Here is a 27,666-nt window from a genome sequence, read left to right as displayed (position 1 = left end):
TGAAGAAAACTCCTATTGATGCAGTCAGAGAGGCATGTGGTGAGGTTGTGTGCAAGGATAGAAAAATCAGAACTCCATGGTGAACACAAGAAGTTAAAGAAGCAGTCAAGGGAAAAAAGCAAGCATATCAAAAGTTCTTAGCAAATAAGTCAGCTTGTGCTCTTAGAGAATACAGAGACAAATGTAAGAAAGCTAAACACTGTGTAAAACTGGCTAAACAAAAGTCATGGAAAGACTTTGGACAAGAACATACAAAATAAATATCAAGAAGGTGGCAAGATATTCTGGGAGGTTGTAGAAGAAGCTCAGAAATGGAGGAAAGAGTGCTGTAAAAGGAATTAGAGATGATAAAGGTGACATGAAAACAGGAGAAAAATATATCCTTGAAGTATGGAGTAATTACTTTGAAAAACTAATGAAAAAAGCTAAATGAAACAAGCAGTAATGACAGCACAGTGGTAAAAAAAAAAAACACTGACCAGACATGTAGCCAAGAATACATATCCATACTTGAAGTAGAAAAAGCCATCAAAGGCTTGAAATGTGGAAAGGCAACAGAAGTAGATGATATTTGACCAGAAATGCTGAAATATGGTGGTATAGAAGTCTTACAGTGGCTGCACTGCATAGTTCAGAAGGCCTGGACAGAAGGACAAATTCCAGATGATTGGAGTAGAGCTCCCTTAGTACCTATATATAAGAAAGGAAATAAAACTGAATATGAGAATTACAGAAGTATTTATCTACTGGGTGTTGCTGGTAAGATACTATGCAGGTATACTTGAGAAACTGTCGAGAAGAATTGTGGAAGAAAAGCTTGGTGAAGAACAAGCTGGATTCAGGCCAAATAGAGGCTATCAGGATTAGCTCTTCATTTTACGACAAATAGTTGAGAAAGCATGGGAATATAACAGATTTATATTTAAGTTTTGTAGATCTGGAAAAGGCATATGACAAGGTGCCAAGAGAGAAGCTATTCAATACACTACAGTTACATGGTGTCAATTTGGAGTTATATCAAGCAATACTTAGTCTTCATTTGAGATGCAAGTCGGTAGTTAGAATTGAAGGAAGTACAGGAAGATGGTTTAATGTTAAATCTGGTGTCAGACAAGGATGTAGAGAGGAAATATTATGAAGGAAAGTGGTATTAAACCTGATATCAAAATTGGAGGTGTTCATCTCAGCTCTTTGCCTTATGCAGATGATGTTATACTTCTAAATAAATCCGCTACAAGTCTGCAAGATTCCCTGACTAAATTGAATAACTGTTGTAATAGATATGGTATGAAGGTCAGCATTAAAAAGACAAAGACAATGAAAATATCAACTACATTGTGAATGGAGAACTTATAGAACAAGCAAAATATTTCAGCTACTTAGGCATGATTTTTAGTGAAGATGGCAAGTTAAATATGGAAATAGACAACATAATCAACAAAGTTGGTATGGTAGGAAGTCAACTGAATAAATTTATATGGAATAAGAGAGACATTTAGTCAAAACACTAAATTAGCTATATGAAAGACAGTGTTCAAACCAATTTTAACTTATGGATCTGAGAGCTAGGTTAGAAATAAAACACTTGACCAAAGACTAGAGACTGCAGATATGAGTCCTGAGAAAGATTTGGGGCATAAACAGATGCCATCAATGGCAATATCATATTAAAAACAAGGATATTAGGAAAGATCTTGATATTGTCAGTAACCAGGAATGCATTAGCAGAGCTAATCTTAGGTAGGTGGTATGGTCACTTAAACAGAATGGGAGAGGAAAGATTTGCAAAATAAATGTTCTCTGCCAGGTTAGCAAGAAAAAGACCCAGAGGAAGACCAAGATACAGGTAGAGTGATAAGTAAAAAGTGCCTTAGAAACTGGAAATATAAGATCTGATAATGCGAGTCTCGACATTTAACAGACTGATTTGGAGGAAACTGTAAATAGGAAGTTAGTAATGATGTAAATCTTTCATGTAGTACTATCGTATCATGTACATCCCTTGAGGGTATAGTATCTTGGCAGTCTGCAAATGATAGCTCTCATTTATGTGGTCGGACAATATATAATCAGTAATTTGATGATGTGTTTTATTGTCTTTCAGTTTCATGGTTTTCCTTTAACTAGGCACTGATATATACCCTAATTCTTTTATAAAAAAAAAATTAAGGGTCAAAAAAGAAATTCGAGGAACAAATTATACTTCTTCCCAAAGGTTATTATATTCGATTACTGCACCTGTTTTAAAGAATGCATTAGGTGCATTAACCGAGGCTGTAATTAACAAGCATTTAGATTCATCTTACTTTTATATAGTGTGGTATCATGTATCTTGTATGTATTTTTCCTGACAATGACCTGAATACAGAGGTCGAAACATTGAATATTACTTTCCTAATGACAAGTAATTATTCTAACATGTGAGTTGTCTCCAAAAATTCTTCACTATGATTGCTGACCACCACGTAACTTTAAAGTAAAGAAAAACCATTCCTAACCAAATCACCTCAACAACATTATTAGTTCATTGGATTAGTCTCTCCCTATAGTTTTTAACTGAACTACTAAATGTATATAGTGAATGCTCATTATTGGTTGGTTAGTTATACTTTGCAAACAAATATCTTTCCCTTTCCCAGTAAGTTTTTTTTTTAAATTATGGCATCATAAATTCACTTATTCATGTTTAGACTTCATAGGATCACATACTATTCACTCTACCCAGTAACTTACAGGATATATACCACAGATGATTAATAATTCACTTACCATTAATGAAAGAATTTCTACTCTTACTTATTCTTTCCTTTACATTTCCCATTCTCAGATAATTTATTAAAGATGGTTCACATATTTACGCCTTTGAGTAATTTAAATATACCAACCAAATATGGCATTCTCCTTCATTATTGATTTCTAATACAAGGGGGTGGTCTGAAAAGTTCTCGGCCTCAACCATAGATGTCAACACTATCGGAAAGATTTTTTTTTTTCTAAGTTGGTACATCTGTCATGAGCATCCATGTGAAATTGAAAGTCATTCTATCAAGTGGTTTGTTTTATACAGCTGTCTGAAGCAAAAGTGTTGTCTGTATTCCTTGAAATGGATAAAATTGAGTATCGTGCGGTTATGAATTCTTTGTAAAAGAGGTTTAACAGCAAAAGAAATTCATTCAAAGTTTATAAAGGTTTATGGGCACTCTTCTGCTTCATTCGACAATCAAGAAATGGGCTGAGTTTAAAGGTGGCTGTACCAGCCTTGAAGGTGATCCACGTGAAGGACATCCAAAAAGTAACAACACCAGAAATCATTGAACAAGTGCAAGATATGGTATTGGTTGACTGGCGAGTCAAGGTGCATGAAATTGCTGAGACTATAATCATTTCAGAAGAACATGTAGGATATATTTTGCATGAAGAATTGCATATGAAAAAGCTTTGTGCAAGATGGGTGCCATGCTTGTTCAAAGCAGATCAAAAACACGTTCATGAAAATCTCTAAACAGTGCTTGGAGCATTTCAACAAGAATAAAACCGATTTTGTGCACCGATTTATTACTATGGATGAGACTTGGATTCACCATTACACACACCAGAATCCAAACAGCAGTCAAAACAGTGGACAGAACCCAGTTGTTGAACACCAAAGTAGAAAAGTCTGTTCCATCAGCAGGAAAGGTCACGGCATCAGTGTTTTTGGATTTTTGTTTATTAATTATCTTGAAAAGGGTAAATAAAACAATAACTGGGAAATATTATTCCAATCTTTTAACCATACTAGATGAAAAAATTCATGAGAAAACACCCAGTTTGGAGAAGAAAAAAATCATCTTTCATCATGATGATGCACCTGCCCACAAAGGTGTTTTGGCAATGGGAAAATTAAGGGAACTGCATTATGAATTGTTGGAACATCCACCCTATTCCCCAGATTTGGCTTCCTCTGACTTCTATCTCTTCCCAAAACAAACTCTTCCTTGCTGGTCAGCGTTTTTCTTCAAATCAAGAGATGATTGCAAATTTAGAAGGGTATTTTGCATATCTTACTGAGAACCACTACAGGGACGGGATGCTGGCGCATCGCTGGAATAAATGTATTATTCTTAAGGGAGATTATACTGAAAATTAAAATTAAATTTCATCATCATCAAATTCCTGCCATGTACCCTCAAGGGGTGTACAGGATATGACAGTACTACATGAAAAAATTACATCATTACTAACTTCCTATCTACAATTTTCCTCCAAATCAGTCTGTTACTTGTCAAGACTCCAACATTATCAGATCTTATATTTCTATCGTCTAAGGCACTTTGTACCATATCAATCCACCTATATCTTGGTCTTCCTCTGGGTCGTTTTCCTGCCAACCTGGCAGAGAACACTTGTTTTGCTAATCTTTCCTCTCCCATTCTATTTAAGTGACCATACCATCTGAGATTAGCTCTGCTAACACATTCCTGGATGCTGACAATGTCAAGTTCTTTCCTAATATCCTCATTTTTAATATGATATTGCCATTGATGCCATCTGTTCACGCCTCTAATCTTTCTCAGGACTCTCATATCTGCGGTCTCTAGTCTTTGGTCAAGTGTTTTACTTCTGACCCAGCTCTCAGATCCATAAGTTAAAATTGGTTTGAACACAGTCTTGTATACAGCTAATTTAGTGTTCCGACTAATTTCTTTCTTATTCCATATGAATTTATTCAATTGACTTCCCACGATACCAGCTTTGCTGATTCTGTTGTCTATTTCTATATTTAGTTTACCATCTTCAGTAAAAATTGTGCCTAAGTAGCTGAAATGTTTTACTTGTTCCACAGGTTCTCCATTCACAACACAATTGACATTTTCAATGATTCTGCCTATTTTCATTGTCTTTGTCTTTTTATTGCTGACCTTCATACCATATCTATTACAACAGTTATTCAATTTAGTCAGAGAATCTTGCAGACTTGTAGCGGATTTATTTAGAAGTATAACATCATCCGCATAAAGCAAAGAGCTGACATTAACATCTCCAATTTTGATATCAGGTTTAATACCACATTCCTTCATAATGTGATCCATATAGATAATGAATAACAGAGGGGATAATGTACATCCTTGTCTCACACCAGATTTAACATTAAACCATCTTCCTGTACTTCCTTCAATTCTAACTGCTGACTCACAACTCAAATAAAGACTAAGTATTGCTTGATATAGTGCTCCATTGACACCATATAACTGCAGCGTATTGAATAGCTTCTCTCTTGGCACCTTGTCATATGCCTTTTCCAAATCAACAAAACTTAAATACAGATCTTTGTTATATTCCCATGCTTTCTCGACTATTTGTCGTAAAGTGAAGATCTGATTCTGACAGCCTCTATTTGGCCTGAATCCAGCTTGTTCTTCACCAAGCTTTTCTTCCACAATTCTTCTCAACCGTTTCTCAAGTATACTTGCATAGATCTTGCCAGGAACACTCAGTAGGGAAATACCTCTGTAATTCTCACATTCAGTTTTATTTCCTTTTTTATATATGGGCACTATGAGAGCTTTACTCCAATCATCGGGAATTCGTCCCTCTGTCCAGGCTTTCTGAACTATGCAGTGCAGCCACTGTAAGACTCTTATACCACCATACTTCAGCATTTCTGGTCGAATATCATCTACTCCTGCTGCCTTTCCACATTTCAAGCCTTTGATGGCTTTTTCTACTTCAAGTATGGATATGTATTCCTGACTGCATGCCTGGTCAGTGTTTTTTATCACTGTGCTGTCATCACTGCTTGTTTCATTTAGCAGTTTTTCAAAGTAATTACTCCATACTTCAAGGATATCTTTTTCTCCTGTTTTCATTTCACCTTTATCATATCTAATTCCTTTTACAGCACTCTTTCCTCCATTCCTAAGCTTCTTCAACAACCTCCAGAATATTTTGCCACCTTCTTGATATTTATTTTCTATATTCTTGCCAAAGTCCTCCCATGACTTTTGTTTAGCTAGTTTTACACACTGTTTAGCTTTCTTACATTTGTCTCTGTATTCTGTAAGAGTAAAAGCTGACTTATTTGCCAGGAACTTTTGATATGCTTTCTTCTTTTCCTTCACTGCCTCTTTAACTTCCTGTGTCCACCAGGGAGTTCTGATTTTTTTATCCTTGCACACAACCTCACCACATGCCTCTCTGGCAGAATCAATCAATGTTTCCTTTAGAGTTTGCCACTGAATCTCCAAGGTTTGATTCCTGTTCTCAAACTCTTTCATTTTCTTTTCAATAATATTTCTGTATTTTAGTCTACAGTTCATATCTGAGAGCTGCTCAACTTTTATTCGCTTTAAAACTTTCTTACATGTTATTCTTTTCAATATGAAATTTAATTTTATCCTGCTCAAGACTAAATAGTGATCACTTCCAATTTCAAATCCTCTGTACACTCTGGTGTCCTGCACCAGGGAGAAAACATCACTATCAACAATAACATAGTCAATGAGACTTTTCTTATTCCTAGCCTCTTCTCTCCATGTGAATTTGTGCACATTTTTATGTTGGAACATGGTGTTAGTAATAACCAGTCCATGTCCTGAGCAGAAATCCAACAGATATTTGCCATTATTATTAGCTTTGCTCTTTTCTCCAAATTTTCCCAAAATATTTTTGTATGTCTCACAATCATTTCCTACTCTACTATTTAGATCCCCAACAAGGACCAACTTTTCCTTTTTCATTGTGTCAGTTGCTTTTTCTAAAGCCTCAAAAAATTCCTCCACTTCTACCTTAGTAGAACCTTCTGTGGGACCATAGGCACAAATAAGTCTCATTGTCCAGTTCCCCATTCTCATATTTGCCCACATTACTCTACTTGAGACTGACTGCCATTCAAGAAGATTAGCCTCGTATTTTGTGTTGAATACTATGGCTACTCCTTCTTTTCCTTGATTGTCATTGCCTGAATATAACATTTTGTATTTATTGCTCAGAAAGATCTCACCAGTTTTGGTCTTTTTTGTTTCAGTCACCCCTATTATGTCAATCTGGTACTTATCTAATTCCTCAGCTAGCTCCATTTCTTTGCCATTCAGGCTTCTTACGTTGATAGTACCGATCTTTAACTCTGGTGATGTTGAGTTGGGGTTTGTTTTCAGATAGGGGTGCTTAAGGGTCAAAGCTGTATAACTGAGAGGAGACCTCCACATAGCCTTTAAAGGAATGCGGAGAACCGACCAGGGCTTCTGACCTAATGTCCAATCCTCACCTTCTCGTGGTGCACCCTGTTGGGTATCTACTTTGATACTGAACGAACGAGGATGGGCTGGCAATTTGGGATTTAGCCGACCAAATTGTATTCTTATTGGTTAAACCAAAATAAAAAAAAAATTAAATTTTGAAATTATAAATTCATTTTTCCATTGTTAGGCCAAAAACTTTTCAGACCACCCTCTTATATCTTAAAACAAACATACTGTTCCCCCACTCTATGTAGATTTGGTTACATTTAATTCAAAAAGTATTCAAAGTTATCATACAATTAATTGCATTTTGGACAGATTAAGATGAGCACCGATGCACTATTAAAACACACAGCGACAAAAATGCAATCAAATTGATGTGAATTTTGTAGTGTGGGTTGCATAAGCCACATGACAGCACACCCAACCAAAATGGGCAACACAACACCACTGATATATCCACTACACAAAAAGAGAAAACTCAGCCACCTGTCCTCACCTGAGTTCTCTTAAAATATTAAAAAATAACAGGTCAACAATCAACTGGAATGGACTGTATTACAGTCAAAGCTGCAATTTATCAAGAAGAAAGCAACCAAGTTAACAGCCCCCCCCCCACAGATTCAATTTAATCATATTCTTATAGGATAATAATGTTTCTGCTTAGGCATTCTGCCAACCGGGCAACAACCTAAGACTAGACATGAATAAACTGCTGGGTCAATAGCTGTTGACTATCCAGCTTCAAACAACCCAAACCTACTTCTGTTTTCCTTCGAAGATCAATCTCCTTAATAACCTTTTGCACACATACATAGTGCTAGAGGTTTTGCAATCTCTTACATAATGGGTTAATATTTAAAAAAAGAAAACTATTCGCTTAGCTAGCAAAAACAGCGAAATAAGTATGTATTAAAGTTAATTTATAAGAAAAATCAAGAAAATAAGGCAATGTACAGAAGATTAATCTTTCTTATATCTCAATAAGTCCTTCTTGTATCTCCCCCCCCCCCAATTTTTCAAATACATAAACCAACCAAATTGGTTTTTGAAGGCAACCTTACTTATGGTTAAATCCATAATATACCACTAAATTCACCACACTAATCCCTAGTGCCCTCCATAATATGCTGTCTCAAGTAATTATTTGTTAGATGTACAAGATTCCATTTCCTTACACCTTCATGCTTTTACTTCTTCCAATCTACATCCATGTAGATTAAATCCCACATAATAATTACTCATCCTACACTCATTATGTCACCTTCACACAATGAGTATCGTTCCCATTTCTCTTGAACCTCCCCATTTGCAGCAGCAATTTTTTTTTCTCCTATTGACCGCTACTCACATCATCTTTAAGTGCTAGTTCCTGACTGAGTTCAGGGGCAACTTTACTTCGGTCTTTAGTGGCTCTGATTAAGAGCTCAATGTTCAGTTTAGTCCAGTTTATATCATCTAGCCATGATATTTTTCTTCTTCCGTTGATTTTAACTTCTAGTATTACCTGGAGAATGTTACACTCATGGTTTATTCTCATTAGTTGTCCTAAATAGGCAGTTTTTCTTCTTTTCGGTACCTCTTCAATTCTTTACCTTTTCTGTGCATGGGATCTTGAGCATGCTTTTAAATATCCACATTTCAAAGGCTTCTAAGTTTTTTGATTGCCTTTAACGTCCATATTTCAACTCCATATAATAAACTTGACCATAGCACTTCACCATCATCTTATCTATTTGTCCATCCTATCCTAAAACGGGTTACGACTGCCAACACCAAGGGGACTTACAGCTAATTAATGCAACCAGGCCACCACTCCTGACTGTAGTCATTGCGTGTTTACGGGGCCGGTTTGCCTGTTCTGGTGGACGAAAAACCTGAATTTCCAGGTGAAAAAACCCCCTACCTCCGTAGGACACCAGCTAACTTGCTTTTCATCAAAAGAGACCATATAAAGGTTCCTCACGTCACTGATGGAAATCAAACCCAGGTCTTTTCAACCAAAGGGCTTTATCTATACCGACTAAGCTATGGAAACTCATCATTTGTAATTGACTTTCAATGTTTAAGTCGTTATATAGAATGGGTTTCATGTTGATAAAGGTCGGTCTTGCAATTTCAATTCTTGATCTTATCTCCATTTTACAGTCCAGACTTTCATTTAGCATGATTCCAGGTATTTCAATTTGTTTACTTGTTGAATTTCATTTCCATTTCGAATTAAGTCAGCTGTTATTGAAGGGTTGTTGCTTATTATCATAATTTTTTTTTGGTGTTAATTTTTAAGTCCACTTCTGTGATTTCTTTGTTGACACATTCTAAGAGTTGTTGATCTTGAATATTTGTTGTAATTAAGACAGTATCATCTGCAGAGTGTAAAGTATTTATTAATTGGCCATTTATGATTTCTCCTTCCTTTCTTCCTTCTACAGCCTTGCAAAATAAGACTTCTGAGTAGATGTTAAATACAAGTGGAGACAGTACACATCCTTGTCTCACTCCTCTTCCAATTTTGATATTGCTTGTCCTGATGCTGTCTGTTAAGACAGATGCAGTCTGGCACCACATGCTTTACCATTTTTTTATAATTTGATCATCTTTACTACTTAGGACTTCAAGATACGTGGGACCTGTGACTATATTCCTTGAGTTTGTCAAGTCTTGTCCATTATCAAGAAATAGTGCCTTAAATGTATTCTGTCAAAACTTCTTTTTTTTTTTTTTAGATGTTTTTAAGATTATTTCTCCTTCATTAGTCCTAGGTAGCATAGGATGTAGTTTCATCAATCCCAATATTCTTTACTTTTTTTTTTGTGAAGATTGAAGTCATGTGTTTTTTGTAGATCCTCAATTTCATTACATTTTTCTGTGATCCAGTTTTTCCTGTGGCTTCTTTTATTTTAGTTTTATCTTCACATGTATCTTTATATTTCATAGTATCTATCTTTGTGCAGTCTGCACTGGTCCATAAGGGATAAGATCTCAGCAGTTATTCAATCCTTTTGCTTGTGAGGTGTACTATAACCCAGTATTCCTGTAGTTATTTTCAATAATTCTTTTAGTTTCTTCCATTAATTCATTCACTTCCTGTTCATCATCATTGGATGAATTTCAATTAAGTTCTAATTTAAGTTCTTTTTCTATTTTTGCATTCTTTAAAGTTTTTTAAATTTAGTTTTTTCATCTGTTTTGTTTTCAATTTTCTTTAGTTTTAATTTGAGTTCTGCTACTAGAATAGGTCTTCACACTCCTTATACTATTACTATAACACTGATTAACTAAGATGTAATATGGTTTCTGACCATACTGTTGCTATTGCGGAGGTTTCCATGTGTAGAGTCTTCTGTTTGGAAGCTCAAACCACGTATTTGCAATTATTAGGTCTTCTTGACAAAAAATTGTATTAAGCAATTTCCTCTATCATTTCTTATCGAGTTCAAACTGTCCTACTGCGACTCCAGATGCCCCTTTCCCTACTTTTGCATTATAGTCTCCCATGATGATGATGTCATTTTCTTTGTCATTTTGAGAAGTTCTTTCAGCTGAGAATAGAAAAGGTCAATTTCTGCATCATCCTTGTCTGTAGTTGGTGCATATACTTGTATAACATCAATGTTGATTGCTTAGCCTGGAGAAATGAATAAAGTTGAGTACATTTTTGTATGTTAATTTACTTATTAACAATCTTACTCCATGTTGATGAGTATTATTACTACTTGCAGATTTCTTCCCTCTTGCTGACAGCATGCTTTTTTATTGCTGCAATTCATCTACAATCATCAGCAAATACTCCTTGTAATCTCTCTATTCTTCCTGAAATCATTATACCTCTTGCAAGAAATGGAAAGATAGTTTCCTTTCATATGTTCTTATAAAAAAAAAACTAAGACAAATTCTCTATTAGCAAATGGCAAAATGAAACCAGCAGGCAATTTTATGCTAGTTGCTAAATTGTTGGCTTTTCTTTGTTAACAGATACAGGTAACACTACGCTAGAGAAAGAGAGAGAGAGAGAGAGAGAGAGAGAGAGGGGGGGGCAATTTTAGATTACTGCTATGTTAGCAGCATGTAAAGCATGAAAGTTATATTTCAATATACAAAATTAAAACAAATTTATTAAAAGTAAACATATCGAAAATTCTTACCTGATGAACAAAGATATCTTCTTTTGTATCACTCCTAAAGAGGTGGGAGGAAAAAAAAGCTTTTAAATGATATGGTAACATCTATCCCAACCAAGAAAAAATTACAATAAGAAGCTCAAAATAATTCCTTAAGAAAACATGAAAAATTTTAATATTTCAAAGTTAGGAAACAAAATTTTCTTATAGAAAACTAACTTCAAAATAATATAATGCTTGGCCTTCCCAGTAATAGCGTGTTGAAAGTTTAAATTGTGTAACCAAGATTGTCATAAAAAACATTAGTAACTTGGCAACTTTGTAGTATCATTATTCTGGAAGAATAATCTGATTAGGTTATGTCTCAAGAGAAAGGAAATGATCATGAAACCAACCACAGTAGATGAAGTGTATTACCCACTTACACCTTATGCCCATTTTATTTTGTCACTGATTTGAACTTTAACAACCATGCTTTGGTTGATATCTACACACCACATGGTGGAGGTATAGCTGGTTAATCTCACAATAAAATAAAAAGGCATTTCAATGTTTAACTGTTTATTTAAAAACATAACTGATATTATAATAACAGGCTACACTGCATTTACTTGACTAGTTGATAAAATCTTATCAAAGGTTAAATAATTTTTCTTTTCTATTCAAAAGGATAAAATTTCAGACATCTGGTATGTTTCCAGTTCAGTTCTTCTCTTAATACATTCACGAGAAATGTGCATATAACCTAAGACTAATGCAAAATCTTTAGAAGTGGTGTCAAATCATCTTACCACCCAGCTACACATGCCTCACTATTTGTCTTAACAGCTTCCATAGTTCTGCCAATATGAATGATGCCCTTTGGATGAAAATATGTGGCCTTGAATCTTGTGCAAGATGCAAAGAAGACCTTGTCCTACCCTATATCAGAAGGTGAATCAGCAGTTGCATATAGAGATAATAGGGTTTTTGCCTCTCTAAAAGTATGCCTTATCCATTCTCAAAATATTGCAAAATAGCCAGAAGAATGTTTGCAATATATTTATCAAGCATTTCATAAAATGAAATAAAATTAAATGAACACAAAAGAACAGAAAAAATGCATGCAGTTGTAGAGTAGCCAGGATAAAATACTATTGAGATGTGCATTTATTTTATATTAAACAAGTCATTTAATAATCTACATAACTTTTGGAACAGAAAAGCAATCATTATAATTGAAGTTGGTCCAATGGAGCGAGGCTTTGGCACTTTCTTTGAATAAAAATTCATACTTATAAGTATAGGTATGCAAAAGTTTGAGGTGTGATAAGCTGGATATGGCTCTGGTATTTTGAAATATGATTAGGTGATCATCCTGCTTGACCAATGTAAGACAAGATCAAATAACATGGACCTTCAGAAATACCATGTGACAACACTGGAGGAGGACAAAGATTTGCTGATGTGGTTGATAGGTTTAAAGGTGATGAACTGTAATTTCTTCAAAATCTTGCATGTTCAGAACCAATTTCCTGATATGTACTCTCAAGAAGTATGCAGCATACTATAATAGTATGCGAGTATACAACAGTACAATTTATACAATACCCAATGTGAATGTGTTAGGTAGGAATGAAACAAATCATCTTCGTAGTTGCCACCTGGCTGACATGGCAAATCGTTACATGTGTGTTGCAAAGAAATCAGAGCAATCTGGAAGGGAGAAGATTTGCTGCTTTCAAGAAACATAAGTATCCAATAATTATATTTCAGCTTGTGATGATAACATCAACACCAGTATATAAAAAAATTACAAATTCAAAGAATCGATTGAAAATTCATAAACAATTTTCAAATCGATGTTTTATTAAATTAAAAAAAAAAGTTCAAAAGCAGAAAATACAGTTTGAAGTTTATTTTGCACTTGGTTAGACTATAATAAATTTAGTTTAATCCTTTATCCAAATGTAAGCAAACAAAGTTTGCGCCTGAAAATATCTTCAGAACTGAGGTAAGGTGGTGCAACATCAGGCAACTCCGAGCAAAGGTGGACCAAGCTCTCATCACTCCTTGTCTCAGTATCTCCCAAATGCAAAGCACATCTCCTTGCAAACATGTATACTGCTATGCATTAAGGGAGGGGCCACTACCCAGACCAGTTTCGACCTTTATTGAGGTCTCGTCAGTTGGAGGCAGACCCAAACATGGAGATACAAAATAGAAGCAATAGGAGAGGTCATATTTACCTATACGAGTTGCCAACAGGTGTACCACCTTAATGAATTACTCTGGCTTTAGATAAAGATGTCGCAAGTTTATTTTGCACTTGGTTAGACTACAATAAATTTAATTTAATTTAATCCAAGTGTAAGCAAACAAAGCTTGCACCTGAAAAATCTTCAGAACTGAGGTAAGGTGGTGCAACAGTGGCCCTTCCCTTAATGCATAGCAGGATACATGTCTGCAAGGAGATGAGCTTTGCATTATGGGAGATACTGAGACAAGGCGTGATGAGAGCTTGGTCTACCTTTGCTCAGAGTTGCACCACCTTACCTCAGTTCTGAAGATATTTTCAGGGGCAAACTTTGTTTGCTTACACTTGGATAAAGGATTAAACTAAATTTATTATAGAAAATACAGCTCGCAGAAGTTTAACATATTACCATGTGAAAGTGCTATCCAACTAGAGATAACAGGAGTGTGTGTGGGGGGGGGGGGGGGGGGAAGACTACTAATTGCACTGATCACCTTGTTTGATGTTTTTGCAGATGATGCACCATGGCATAAATCTCTGCTAATATATTACTTGTAATTTCCTTGCAATTCATTGTAAGAACGTGTAATTACCTAACTTGCCAAAAAAAAGCAAATTTATGTCATGCACATTGTTTTTAAAAGAATGTCTGTACACGATTTCAGGAGCATCAGAAATAAAGGGGTGGAATTCATGTACTTGGCAAACATTTTGGGACAAAATGTTTGCCAAGTCCCAAACATTTTGGGACCCTACAACCTGAAGTCCCAAACATTTTGGGACTTCAGGTTGTAGATGTTAGTGAGATCTGGCTATCAGAGGCAGATATACCAACTGGTACTGAGCATCAAGAATACAGTATTTTACAACGAGGATACACAGGATTGAGAAAACAGGTGTGAACAGCTATGAATTCAATACCAGTAACAATTTTTCATAAGGCAGCGAGTGTGAGGCCATGTGATAAGTGAAGTCTAATACATACTGGCGCAAAATCTTGCACGATAAGTTAATTTAGTTAACTTTTCAGGCTCAATTTTACGAGGGTATCAAATCAAAAATAATATATGGAAAATAAGATGTATAAATGTTATTTGAATGTAAATTCTTATTACTTGCGTGATTGTAGTATTTAAAAATAGAGGAAAGGGATTATGCCTTATTAATATAGTGAGTCAGCAAAAAAATATAAAAGAAAAGTTCACAACAACTTGCGAACAGATCAGGCAACTAAATTAAAGACTTTCTGCAAGGGAGAACCCAAGTGACATCACACCGGAGGGTAATCACCGACACTTCAGAGTAGGAACAAAGGGGATATTTAAGGGGCTGAATTGCAATTGTCATGTAATTTGTTTTGAAATGCTTCCTGTCAATTAGATAAAAGCTAATTGCCACTGGGCAATTAGCTTTTATCTTATAAATTGCCTGTAGTCTATATATGTAGACTAGTATGCAGATGTGACTACTAGCTGATCCAGTAGTCGCATCTGCGATCTCACTTCCCTTAATTCCACTGTGGATGGGAATCCAGCACAACTGAACATCAAAATTAAGGGTGTGGATTATACACAGGAGAGAAGATGACCTGTAAAGGGCTCAAGGAGGCTGTATAAATTACACACTTTTCATAGCAGTTTTCTTTTATATGTACGTGCAAGCTGAATGGCATGCAACTTTGCTGTATAATTACTGCAATCAGTAATTATTACTTACTCAACCATACTATAGATGGGCAAGAAAGAGTGGGCTGCTCTGTGTACTTTTAATATACCATATCACCAAGATGTGTCATGAGCTTTTACCATGTCAAAGAGAACCTAGAACCAGATGTTCGCGCTTAAGAAATGCATCTCTTAAACAAACCAAATGGTCTAAAGTTGAACAATGACTACGAACACTGTACTAGAGAGATTATTTCTTTCTAAAAACCAGAAAAATCTGGCATTAACCATTTTCTCTAATATCTTACAAAAACAGCTGGTCAGAGCTAATTATTTGATTGCGATAGATCATTTCCTGGTTTTGGGATAGCAATGACAACCGACTTATGCCAAGTATTCTGTTGTATTATTAAGAGAAGGAGATCTATAGAAGATGATAGTAGATGTTTTCATCATCAAATTCCTGACATTTATCCTCATGGGGGTGTACAGGATATGATAGTACTACATGAAAAATTTACATCATTACTAACTTCCTATCTACAATTTTCCTCCAAATCAGTCTGTTACTTGTCAAGATTCCAACATTATCAGATCTTATATTTCTATCGTCTAAGGCACTTTGTACAGCATCAATCCACCTATATCTTGGTCTTCCTCTCTGTAGTTTTTCCAGCCAACCTGGCAGAGAACACTTGTTTTGCTAATCTTTCCTTGCCCATTCTGTTTAAGTGACCATACCACCTGAGATTAGCTCTGCTAATACATTCCTGGATGCTGAAAATGTCAAGTTCTTTCCTAATATCTTTGTTTTTAATATGACATTGCCATCTGTTCACGTCTCTAATCTTTCTCAGGACTCTCATATCTGCAGTCTCTAGTCTTTGGTCAAGTGTTTTACTTCTGACTCAAATCCATAAGTTAAAACTGGTTTTAACACTGTCTTATATACAGCTAATTTAGTGTTCCGACTAATTTCTCTCTTATTCCATACAAATTTATTCAATTGACTTCCTATCATACCAGCTTTGTTGATTCTGTTGTCTATTTCCATATTTAATTGACCATCTTCAATAAAAATCATGCCTAAGTAGCTGAAATGTTTTACTTGTTCCACAAGTTCCCCATTCACAACACAGTTGACATTTTCAACAATTCTACCTATTTTCATTGTCTTTGTCTTTTTAATGCAGACCTTCATACCATATCTATTACAACAGTTATTCAATTTAGTCAGGGAATCTTGTAAACTTGTTGCAGATTTATTTAGAAGTATAACATCGTCTGCATAAAGCAAAGAGCTGACATTAACATCTCCAATTCTGATATCATGTTTAATACCACTTTCCTTCATAATATGATCCATATAGATAATGAATAACAGAGGGGATAATGTACATCCTTGTCTCACACCAGATTTAACATTAAACCATTTTTCTGTACTTCCTTCAATTCCAACTGCTGACTTACAACTCAAATAAAGACTAAGTATTGCTTGATATAATGCCCCATTGACATCATATGACTGTAGCGTATTGAATAGCTTCTCTCTTGGCACCTTATCATATGCCTTTTCCAGATCAACAAAACCTAAATACAAATCTCTGATATATTTTCATAATTTCTCCACTATTTGGCGTAAAGTGAAGATCTGATCCTGACAGCCTCTATTTGGCCAGAATACAGCTTGTTCTTCACCATGCTTTTATTCCACAATTCTTCTCAACAGTTTCTCGAGTATACTTGCACAAATCTTACCAGGAACACTTGGTAGAGAAATACCGCTGTAATTCTCACATTCAGTTTTATTTCACTTTTTATATATATGGGTACTATGAGAGCTCTATTCCAGTCAACAGGAATTTGTCCTTCTGAACTATGCAGTGCAGCCTCTGTAAGACTTTTATACCACCATATTTCAGCATTTCTGGTCAAATAATATCTACTCCTGCTGCCTTTCCACATTTCAAGCCTTTGATGGCTTTTTCTAATTCAAGTATGGATATGCATTCTTTACTGTATGACTGTTGAGTGTTTTTTACCACTGTGCTATCACTGCTTGTTTCATTTTGCAATTTTCTGAAGTAATTACTCCATACTTCAAGGATATCTTATGCTCCCATTTTCATGTCACCTTTATCATCTCTAACTCCTTTTACAGCACTCTTTACTCCATTTCTAAGCTTCTTCAACGACCTCCAGAATATCTTACCACCTTCTTGATATTTATTTTCTATGTTCTTGCCAAAGTCCTCCCATGACTTTTGTTTAACTAGTTTTACACAGTGTTTAGCTTTCTTACATTAGAGTTGGAGAGCAGGAACCAAACCTTGGAGATTCAGTGGCAAGCCCTGAAGAAAACATCGATTGATTCAGCCAGAGAGGCATGTGGTGAGATTGTGTGCAAGGATAGAAAAATCAGAACTCCATGGTGGACACAGGAAGTTAAAGAGGCAGTGAAGGAAAAGAAGAAAGCATATCAATCAGTGTTTTCTTCAGGGCTTGCCATTGAATCTCCAAGGTTTGGTTCTTGCTCTCAAACTCTTTCATAAATAATATTTGTGTATTTTAGTCGACAGTTCACATCTGAGAGCTTCTCAACTTTTTTTTCTTACATGTTATTCTTTTCAATATGAAATTCAACTTTATCCTGCTCAAGACTAAATAGTGATCGCTTCCAATTTCAAATCCTCTGTACATTCTGGTGTCCTGCACCAGGGAGAAAACATCACTATTAACAATAACATAGTCAATGAGACTTTTCTTATTCCTTGCGTCTTCTCTCCATGTGAATTTGTGCAGATTTTTATGTTGGAACATGGTGTTAGTAATAACCATGTCCATGCCATGAACAGAAATCCAACAGGTATTTGCCATTATTATTAGCTTTGGTCTTTTCTCCAATTTTTCCCAAAATATTTTTGTATGAACCTTCTGTGGGATCATAGGCACAAATAAGTCTCGTTGTCCAGTTCCCCACATCACTACTTGAGACTGCCTGCCATTCAAGAAGATTAGCCTCGTATTTCGTATTGAATACTATGGCTCCTCCTCCTTTTTCTTGATTGTCATTGCATGAATGTAACATTTTGTATTTATTGCTCAGAAAGATCTCGCCAGTTTGTCTTTTTTGTTTCAGTCACCCCCTATTATGTCGATCTGGTACTTACCTAATTCCTCAGCTAGCTCCATTTCTTTGCCATTCAGGCTTCTTATGTTGATAGTACCGATCTTTAATTCTGGTGACGTCGAGTTGCGGTGTGTTTTCAGATTTGTTCCAGTAGCTGACTTTTCGCTGTTTGCCCTGGTTTTCTGGCGAAAACTTGGGAGGTGGGGTGCTTAAGGGCAAAGCTGTATAACTGAGAGGAGACCTCCACACAGCCTTTAAAGGAATGCAGAGAACTAACCAGGGCTTCTGACCTAATGTCCAATCCTCACCTTCTCGCAGTGCGCCCTGTTGGGTATCTTACCTGGATACTGAACGAACGAGGATGGGCTGGCAATTTGGGATTTAGCCGAACAAATTGTATGCTTATTGGCTTAAACCAAAATACAAATGATGGTACAGCATGACAAAATTTCATGCCTGCTGGGTCGTCGCCCAGTTAAACAAGGGCCCCTGTTGTTTTCGCCAAGACAAACAATGAAAAAGTCTTAACTTAGCTCAATTTATTCCTTTGAAAGATTCCACATTTTCCCTTCGTTATTGGTAAAATGATCACTAATAGTATCTTATTCACGAGTTCATTATTTTCCCACAAATTACTGTTAATTATGCAAATTTAATTCACTTATATTATAGCTTGGATTTACTTTTCCCAGATGGTTTTTACTTCTTAGGTAACTTACTAACTTTTGATATTATGTATCCCAGTTTTTTTAAATTATGCTCATCCAGTAGAAAGAGTAAAAGAATTTACAATTTCCAAATAAACATCCTGCATATTATTTCATATTTTGAGTAGATGCCTTCTTTTGGTCAATTTATTTAAAACAACATTTCATGTTTTAATTTTAAATAAATCATAGTCAAAGTAGGGTATGCCATAAAACTCATAGCTTGCTATCCTGTAAGTATACTTTCACACCAGTGAGTCCCATCAGTGGCAATGAAATTCATTCCACAAAAGCATTTAACTTTCAGGCTACTGGTTATCTAACTTAGCTAGAGAAACCCAAAATTAAAGTAATGCAAACACAACCAAGTTTGCTATTCACTTTACAGAAAGTCAATTCAATGGAGGAACCACAAAGCGATTAAAATTCAGTGTAAAACCACCTGGTGCATTCAAGATGAAGTTGCCAAAAACTATTTGGATCACAATTTTACTGTGCAGTATGAGAGCTATTTCTGAGTTGCCAAGCATCATAGGAAGCTGAAATTTTTCTAGAAAACAGCTTTAAAAAACCTATTTTGTACACACCATTAGATAAACTGGAATAAACATGGTAATTTTAGCTTTCCAGGTCAGCAAGCAAATAATTCTAGTTTCACTATTAAAATTTCACCATAAAAAGAAATCCATTAATATTACATGTGAGAAAAATGTCATATTGCTTTAAAACCTTGCAGATATAAAGTCTCAATTCTAAACTTAATATTCATTTCTAAAACCACATCTATTAACATCTTCAACCACTACTTATCCCTCTTTTTCCCAATTATACATATGAACCATTTTTGTTTCAAAAAAGGAGTTGTGATTGTCAAAATCCTCTCTTTTTTGATCCTCTCCAGCTTGAGTCCCCTTGTTTCATTCTAAAATTAAATTTATTAACTCTTGAATTTTTGTTTGTGCACCAAACAGTTAGTTTTATCAAGATTCCTCTCTTAAGATTTTTAAATTAATATTTAAAGATTTCTCCTATTATTAATCTTGATTACTCAATTTCAAAGTTAGTAAAATAACAAAAAAAACTTATTTCTCACTCAAATTGACACTTAAAGAAAAAGAATAATCAGTAGTATATTCATTAAAGTCATTAAAGTTTTAGTTATATTATATATGAATGTAACCATGTGTATAAATTTATGCATTCAAATGTGTTACATGTAATTAAAGACACAATCATACCAAAAAGGCCAGCCTCATACTCAATCATACACACTACTGTGAGAAATTTATGTTTACTGCTACAACAAAATGTTTTAAACATTTCTGTAATACTGGGAAGAGTAGGGGCATCCACTATACAGTCAGTTTCATACATCTCCTGAAAGTGTAGAAGTTTTAAGTGAGTAAAAATCCTGTTCCTTATTTCACATAAAAATGAATGCCTATTTTAAAAAAGTAATTGCTTCAATAAGTTCTTAATTAATTGGTTACATATCCAAACTAGACACCACATGTTTTAAATGGAAAGTTTGGTTAAACAATTTGTGGCGAGCCTCACGGATACAGAAAATATTAGACAAATATCCTATCATATTCTATTCTACAAGAGATGATTTTGTACAAATCTTGCATGCATGAATTTATTAAAGAATAAATGGAGTATTATATGGAGATATATACAGCCTATATGTCAGACTTGAAGGAGGGAGGTACAGAATGACAATTCGCTGCAAAATCAAGTTTTACTGTTATTCATCATACTCTATTTTGATCAAATCATGACAGAAAGCATAATTAAATCTGACATCAAAAATGTTCAAATTGAGATACTGACTTTATGCAGGTGACATACTTCTAAACAAATCAAGTGCAAGTCTTTGGTATTCTTTAACTGCAGTAAAATTTGGCATTAAAAAAAATGGCAAAACTATTGGGTTGGCAAATAAGTTTGTTCAGTTTTTCAGAGTGGAATGAAAAACGTTTTATTTTAATATATATATATATATATATATAAAAAAAAAAAATACGTACTAGTCAGCTATATATTGACCCTCTTTATCAAAGACCTCTTGCCATCTGTCCACCAATTTCATTATACCACGTTCATAAAACTCCTGAGGTTTACTGGCGAAAAACTGATCCAGGTGTCTTTTGACAGCCTCCTCGTTAGAAAAGGTTTTCCTGTTCAGAGAATTCTGCAATGATCGGAATAAGTGGTAATCAGAAGGTGCCAGGTGCATTGAATACGGAGGATGCGGCAAAACATCCCAGCCAAGATGTAACAATTTACTCCGGGTTGTTAACCATGTGTGGGGTCTGCCGTTGTCGTGATGAAAGATAACTCCTTTCCGATTTGCCAATTACACACACCAGTCATGTTAACTGTGAGCAATAGGCAGTTGAATCAATCATTCTGCCTGACAGTAACACCTCATAGTGGACAACACCTTTATAATCCCACAACACAGAGCATGATCTTCTTTGGGTGCAATCCCACTTTTAAGGTTGTTTGCGGCGGTTCGCTCTTGTGCTCCCCCATGATCTTTTACATACCATGTTAACAATAACATGGTATGTAAAAGAACATTGTACACAACCCATTTTTCATCTCCCGTAATCATCCGCTTCAAAAATGGGTAGTTTTCTTGCCAATGTCATAGCAAATCACAGATAGATATGCGAGCAGTCATATTGGCCTCAGTCAATTCATGCGGCACCCAAACAGAGTTTTGAAACATATCCCAGCTTGTGCAAATGGTTTTCAAATGCTTGTATGGGAAATGTTCAGTTCTGCAGCAATCTCCCACACTGTTTTCGACGGATTTTTGTTGACAATATCCTTCACAACGCTTGAATCAACCTCAGTCGGGCAACCGGCGCATCACTGACGTCAAAATCTCTAGAACAGAATTTGGCAAGCCACGTTTGGCATACGCATTCTGTTAAGGCACCATCCCCATATACGCTGCATATTTATTTATTTTTATTATTATTATTTTTTTTTTTTATGGGCCTCTGCAGCTCGTTTGCCTTTTTTGAAATAAAAAAGCAAAACATGCCAGTAATGTAAGTTGTTTCCTTCCATTTCTAAAAATATGTTACACACACGCAACTGAAGTAGGCCGAACGAAAAATTCACGGAAAGGTTATGTGAAATGTCGCCTTTCAACTGCGCAATAGCGTTGCGTGGTAGCGCAACAATAGCGACAGGCAAAGCGGCATAAACTTGTGCTAATGGATAAACCGAACGAACTTATTTGCCAACCCAATATTAGAAAATATCTGCATTCTCAGTGAAGAACCTCAAGAATAAGTAAAATATTTTTAATGGATATAAATTAAATCTGGAAATATATACCAGAATAAACAAAGCTGATGTGGTAGGAGTTAGTTAAATAAACTTATACGGAATAGGAGAAATTAGCTAAAATATCAAAGTTGTAAATTTACTAGACAAGACAGTGTTCCAACCAATTTTAACCTGTGGATCTAGGTTAGAAATAAAACATTCTTCTAAGAAAAATTAGTGAAAGTGAACAGAGATGATATCAGCAGCAAACTCTAGCAAAGATAGTTCTATATTGGTTAGATAATAACAATAAAATGGCGACTGCATTTTGTTGGTATTATCTAAGATGTCGGCAGAGAACTACTGTAAACCAAGAAGCAAAAATCACTGCTAAGAAGCAGATAATCAGAAAGCACCTGGCCTGTAGAAAAAGTCTTACCTAAGGCAACTCCAAAGCTGAAGCACTTGTTTAATATATAGCTTATTACTCAGACAATGTCTTCAAGATGCTTTTATTGTGGTCGTCATTTGGGATAGACCAATATAAATATTGAGCAATATTTTAATGAAATAGGATTTGCAAAATGGATAGAACATGTAAACCCCGATATCCTGAACAAATACTAAAATATAAGCCAATTGGAAAGAGAAGGCAAAGTAGACCTCAAAAAAGGATACTGGATGGATAATGAGACTGGAACAGACCAATATGGTCTATACCCATAATTAGTGTTATGATGGATTTTCATATATCAGCAAAATGATAGCTCATATTAATATATACTGGATTTTACAGTTATAGCAATTGGGGTAGAGGGGGAAGGGAAGACTGGAAAGTATATGACAAATGAAGGACAGCACAACCTTCCTTCAGAGAAGGACGACATTGTGGTAGTGTCACTATCCAGGCCAGTTTTGATTTTTATCCACTGGTTTCAGCAGGACAAAATTTCTCATTTAGTAATACACTTTTCAATCAAGAAAAAAAAAAAAAAAACTTGCTACAAGGTTCTTAATTCCAAAGCATAGTAATAACATGGTAACACACCACTGTGCTAAGAGAAATGACCAACACCAATTTGAAGTCTGCATCTAGACAGGTTTAGCTCCTACCACAAGAAAAGTCTAAACTAGTCTGGATTGTAACTTACCATAATGTACATTATGGCAATGTCACTCGACACTCCCTTAACAAGGCATGTATGGTATTACACATTCCCCACCCCACCCCCCAGTTAAGGGAGGGATGTATGCATTGTTATGGGATTCAATGCATAATTCTATATATGACATCAACTATAAATACAATTAGCTTACTCATGAAGATACTTCACGTGCAAACTGATTAAGATAAGATAAAAGATGGGTGAAAAAGAAATAAATAAAGTATGATAATACCTGACAATCCAGTTTATATCAAAGACAGAACTAAGAATCACATGGTAGATCAAAGAAACTATAGTTGCAAAAAAAAAAAGTATGCGCTATGTATTGATTCTCTTAAAGTGCAGTGAAAATACAGAATAGTCAATCTTAGTGAACTCTTGGGAAACAAAGGAGCAGCTTGTAAAAATGGATGGTGGGCTATGTATATGTGAATGTCATTAACATTGAAATATTAGTATTCTGTCCTAGTGAGTATGAATTCACTAAAACTATTTTACACAATTATCTATTTTGCATTTTTTTAAAATTAGAAATTCAATTTAACATGATTTGGTAAAGGAGAATTACCTATTAATGAAGCCATAGCCATTCTTGACATTGAACCACTTCACAGTACCTTGAACTCTAGATGCTGTAAGTATAAAGTGTTCAGTTAATCTATATAAGCATTATCAAAAATAAAACTTATTTGTCAATATATACTCCCCCCCCCCGCTTACATACCACAAATAAGAAATGCATTAAAAAAAATATATATAGTACTAAATATCATTATCAGAAGCTTAAAATCCTCAGATTTTAAAATGTTTTGCCATTTTACTTGCTATGCAGCACTAACAGACAAAATATTACACAAGACTATATCGTAAAGCAGAATATCAATTTCACGTGAGAGGTGGTTCATAACAATGAGTAATTACAACATCACAATACAAGCCACTCCTTTCCTTTAAAACATTTCTATTGTGCTGGTGCCAAATTAAAACATTTCTATTGTGCTGGTGCCAAAAACCATCTAGGATCAACTCCCTATCCCCTTGATAAAAACAACATTCGTGAGGAAAAGTTTTTCTGACAACACATCGGGAAGCCAAGGTAAAACATGGGTGAAAAGAAAAAAAAAATTACGTAAAATATACTTAATAATCAGATGTGTTTTCAGAAAATGTTTCTAATAGCTTGATAAATTCTGCAACATGCAGAACTAGTTTCTCTTGGAAATATTAATGTATTTCGCTCTTTTGATGCCAGAGATATGACAAGTCAATGCAAATAGTTGAAGCCAGCTAGTTATGCTGATTATTAGCTACTGATCATATAGGTTATCATCAGAAATCTGAATATCAACCTGTTAAAGCAATGGTGTTCATTTAATCTCATCCTGGTCAGTATTTAAAATAATAATCTATTACTAAACATCTGCATTACTGGAATCCTCTTAATGAAAATGAGCTGGTATGAACTCTTCTGAATGACAGAGAAGCCTTATTTTGTTATATATTTTATTATATAATGCGTAGCATTACACACCCGAAAGGATGTGTACTTTGCATCAGAGGTTATTGGGAATTGATGTGAAGTTATTAGTCCAGTCATGTTTCACAGAAAACAAAAGCTTAATGATATTTGTTGATATTTTTTTTAAAGATGATTCATGATACAAAATCTATCTAGTTTTTAGAAGAATTAAAAAGAATCAATATAAATGTTAAACTTAAATGCATTTTGTTTCAAAAGTTGAGCAGTTTTCCGACATGAACTGCAAACTCAAGTCATCATATTGGCAGCGCAGTTTGGGATGATGACAGTACCTATAGAACAGTGCTTCCCAAACTGTGGGCTGCAGCCCCCTGGGGGGTGGGCATGCTCCACAGGTTGTCCCCCCCCAACAAAATAAGTTTTGTTGGGGGGGGGGGACAACCTGTGGAGAATTCATGACTAAACAAACACATATAACCACAGTAATCATACCCTAACTGTAATGTATTCCTAGTATTGTTTGAATTAAATGTACTGACGATGTCCTAATATACTTAGGATGAATTATTAATTAACTTAAGGAATTCACAACGTACACTAGAATATAAATTAAATTAAATATATATTTCCAATATTTGGTGAAATATTTACTTTTTGTTTATTAAAACTTATTACTGTGGTTATTAAGTGTTTGTTTAGTATTTAATTTTTATTATTTTTTTGTTATTTTTTATATTTTAATGGAAAAAAAATCACACATTGGTGTTAGTTCACAAATTTTGCTTCCTACGCATTTGGATACTTAATAAATATATGCTTATTCATATAAGTTTCATTTCAAAAAAAGGTATTGATAAGAAGCACAAAAAGCTTAAATGCAAAATCTTGAATATAAATACAATAAATATTATAATAATATGTCTGTATTACGATGTTTTTTTTTGTTTTTTTTTTTTGATGGGGGCCGTGAAATATTTAAATTTTTCCAAAGGGTTCCTTCACATTCATGAGTTTGGGAAGCACTGCTCTAGAAGATACAGGTATACTATCATGCATGCATGCATGCATGCATGTTCTGTAGCTATTTTCAGCAGTCTAAAATGGAAACTGAACAGCATGCTGTCATTTATGGGCATAAAGACTTCCAAGCAAAGGACATCCATAAAAAGATGTATTCTGTTTATGGCAAGAAGTGCATCATATGTAACAGCTCATAACGGGTCCAGAAATTTATGCAGGGATGTTAAACTCCTCATGAAGACAGGTTTCATCAACAGATTTGTTGAGACTGTGACAGAAGCCACCATAAGAGGGATAGAACAGATGATCAGAGATAAGAGGTATACAACAAACAGAATAATGAGGGTGTTTTTGATGGTTACGGTTATTAGTTTAAAAGAAAGGATGTTCCAATTATGGGAATTTATTAAAGATTCAGATTTAGGAAATAATGATGTCTAGCAATGCAGGCTTAGTGTTAGCCAAATAGTTTATTCTATAACCAACAAAGCCCTGGATTTAAATCTTGCTACAAGCTTGAATGTTTATGAAAGTCCATTTGTGGTAATTGGTTTCCCAGCATGTGGTCACCACTTACTGGAAGCCTGAAGTAGATCAAGAAACCTCTACACAGCATTCCTAAATTATTCAAACCCTTATTAGCCCACTTACAGTACTGATGTAACTATAGGTGCAACAAGACTAAAGCTAGTAATATGACAAGTACAAAGAAAGGTGAAATTAATAAAATGAGAAAACAATTTAATAATCATTATATCAAATGACTTTTTTGCAGCAATGGGCAGAAATTTGTTTTCATCCTCATTTTACCCAGGTGTAAAAATGTCTACATATAGATAAAAGGATGAAAACAAACTATCAAGCAAGTACTTCCATGGCACAACTGGAAAAACAATGGAATACTGCAGCATTTGATTGGAAAAGATTTAAATACAATTCATGATGAGAGCAATTTTTATTTTAGCTTTTTCTCAAATGAAGACAAGTTAGCTGATATCAGAGATTGCAGGTTTTTTTAAATCCTCTGGTTTTCTATCCTGCATAAGTGCAGACAGCAACTGGTTGAAGTAGAGTACTGTTAAGCAACAAGTCCAAAGACTCTTCGGGAGGAGATGTTTCATACTAAGAATAAGACAGTTCATTCTAGTGAAATGAAATTTATACTTGATGAAAACAGTTCAGAAATGAGTAAATGTTTGTAAAGACAAGTATTTTGAACATTAATATAGATGAACAGACAATAAATTTCATCCATATTTTAAGAGAAAAAGGGAAAAAAAAAACTCAGAATGGACTAGAAGTATCTAGTCAGATTTAATTTGAACTGGAAGATACTAACCACTGCATAAGTAGTACTGCCCAAATACCAATAATATTTAAGATTTTAAAAAAAGGTTCATAAATATTGATAAGGCAGATGAGAATAAAATGATCTGTAGAAACTAGAACAGATTTACAAAACATGGCATGTTTTTATATCCTAGTTGCATTAAAATTTTTAAAAACAAAACTAACTCTATGATGTTCAGAAGAGGGCAGTTTGACTAACTGATGACCCTTTCTCACAAACTCTCCAGCCTCCAATGAAGTTTCTAAATTGTCTTCCACAGATGCACCATATATAACAGCCAAAG

General features: G+C 34.8%; 1 protein-coding gene across 3 annotated transcripts in view; it reads right to left on the bottom strand.

Annotated features, from left to right (window-relative positions):
* The window catches only part of LOC150105388 (uncharacterized), a 188,972-nt gene that overhangs the window by 108,334 nt on the left and 52,972 nt on the right, over positions 1–27,666 (bottom strand). For all 3 annotated transcript variants that reach the window (XM_090394125.1, XM_090394124.1, XM_090394123.1), the window contains exons 2-3: positions 24,101–24,164; positions 11,366–11,399 (exon numbers count right to left, since the gene is read on the bottom strand). In XM_090394125.1, the coding sequence (XP_090250251.1) occupies positions 11,366–11,399; positions 24,101–24,164 (98 nt within the window). The remainder of the gene's footprint in view (positions 1–11,365; positions 11,400–24,100; positions 24,165–27,666) is intronic.

This window comes from Typopeltis vanoorti, chromosome 6 (genome assembly GCF_054136105.1).
Source record: "Typopeltis vanoorti isolate ZY-2024b chromosome 6, IOZ_Tvanoo_1.0, whole genome shotgun sequence".
Lineage (NCBI taxonomy): Eukaryota > Metazoa > Arthropoda > Arachnida > Uropygi > Thelyphonidae > Typopeltis > Typopeltis vanoorti.
This window is presented reverse-complemented; position numbering and strand designations above follow the sequence as displayed.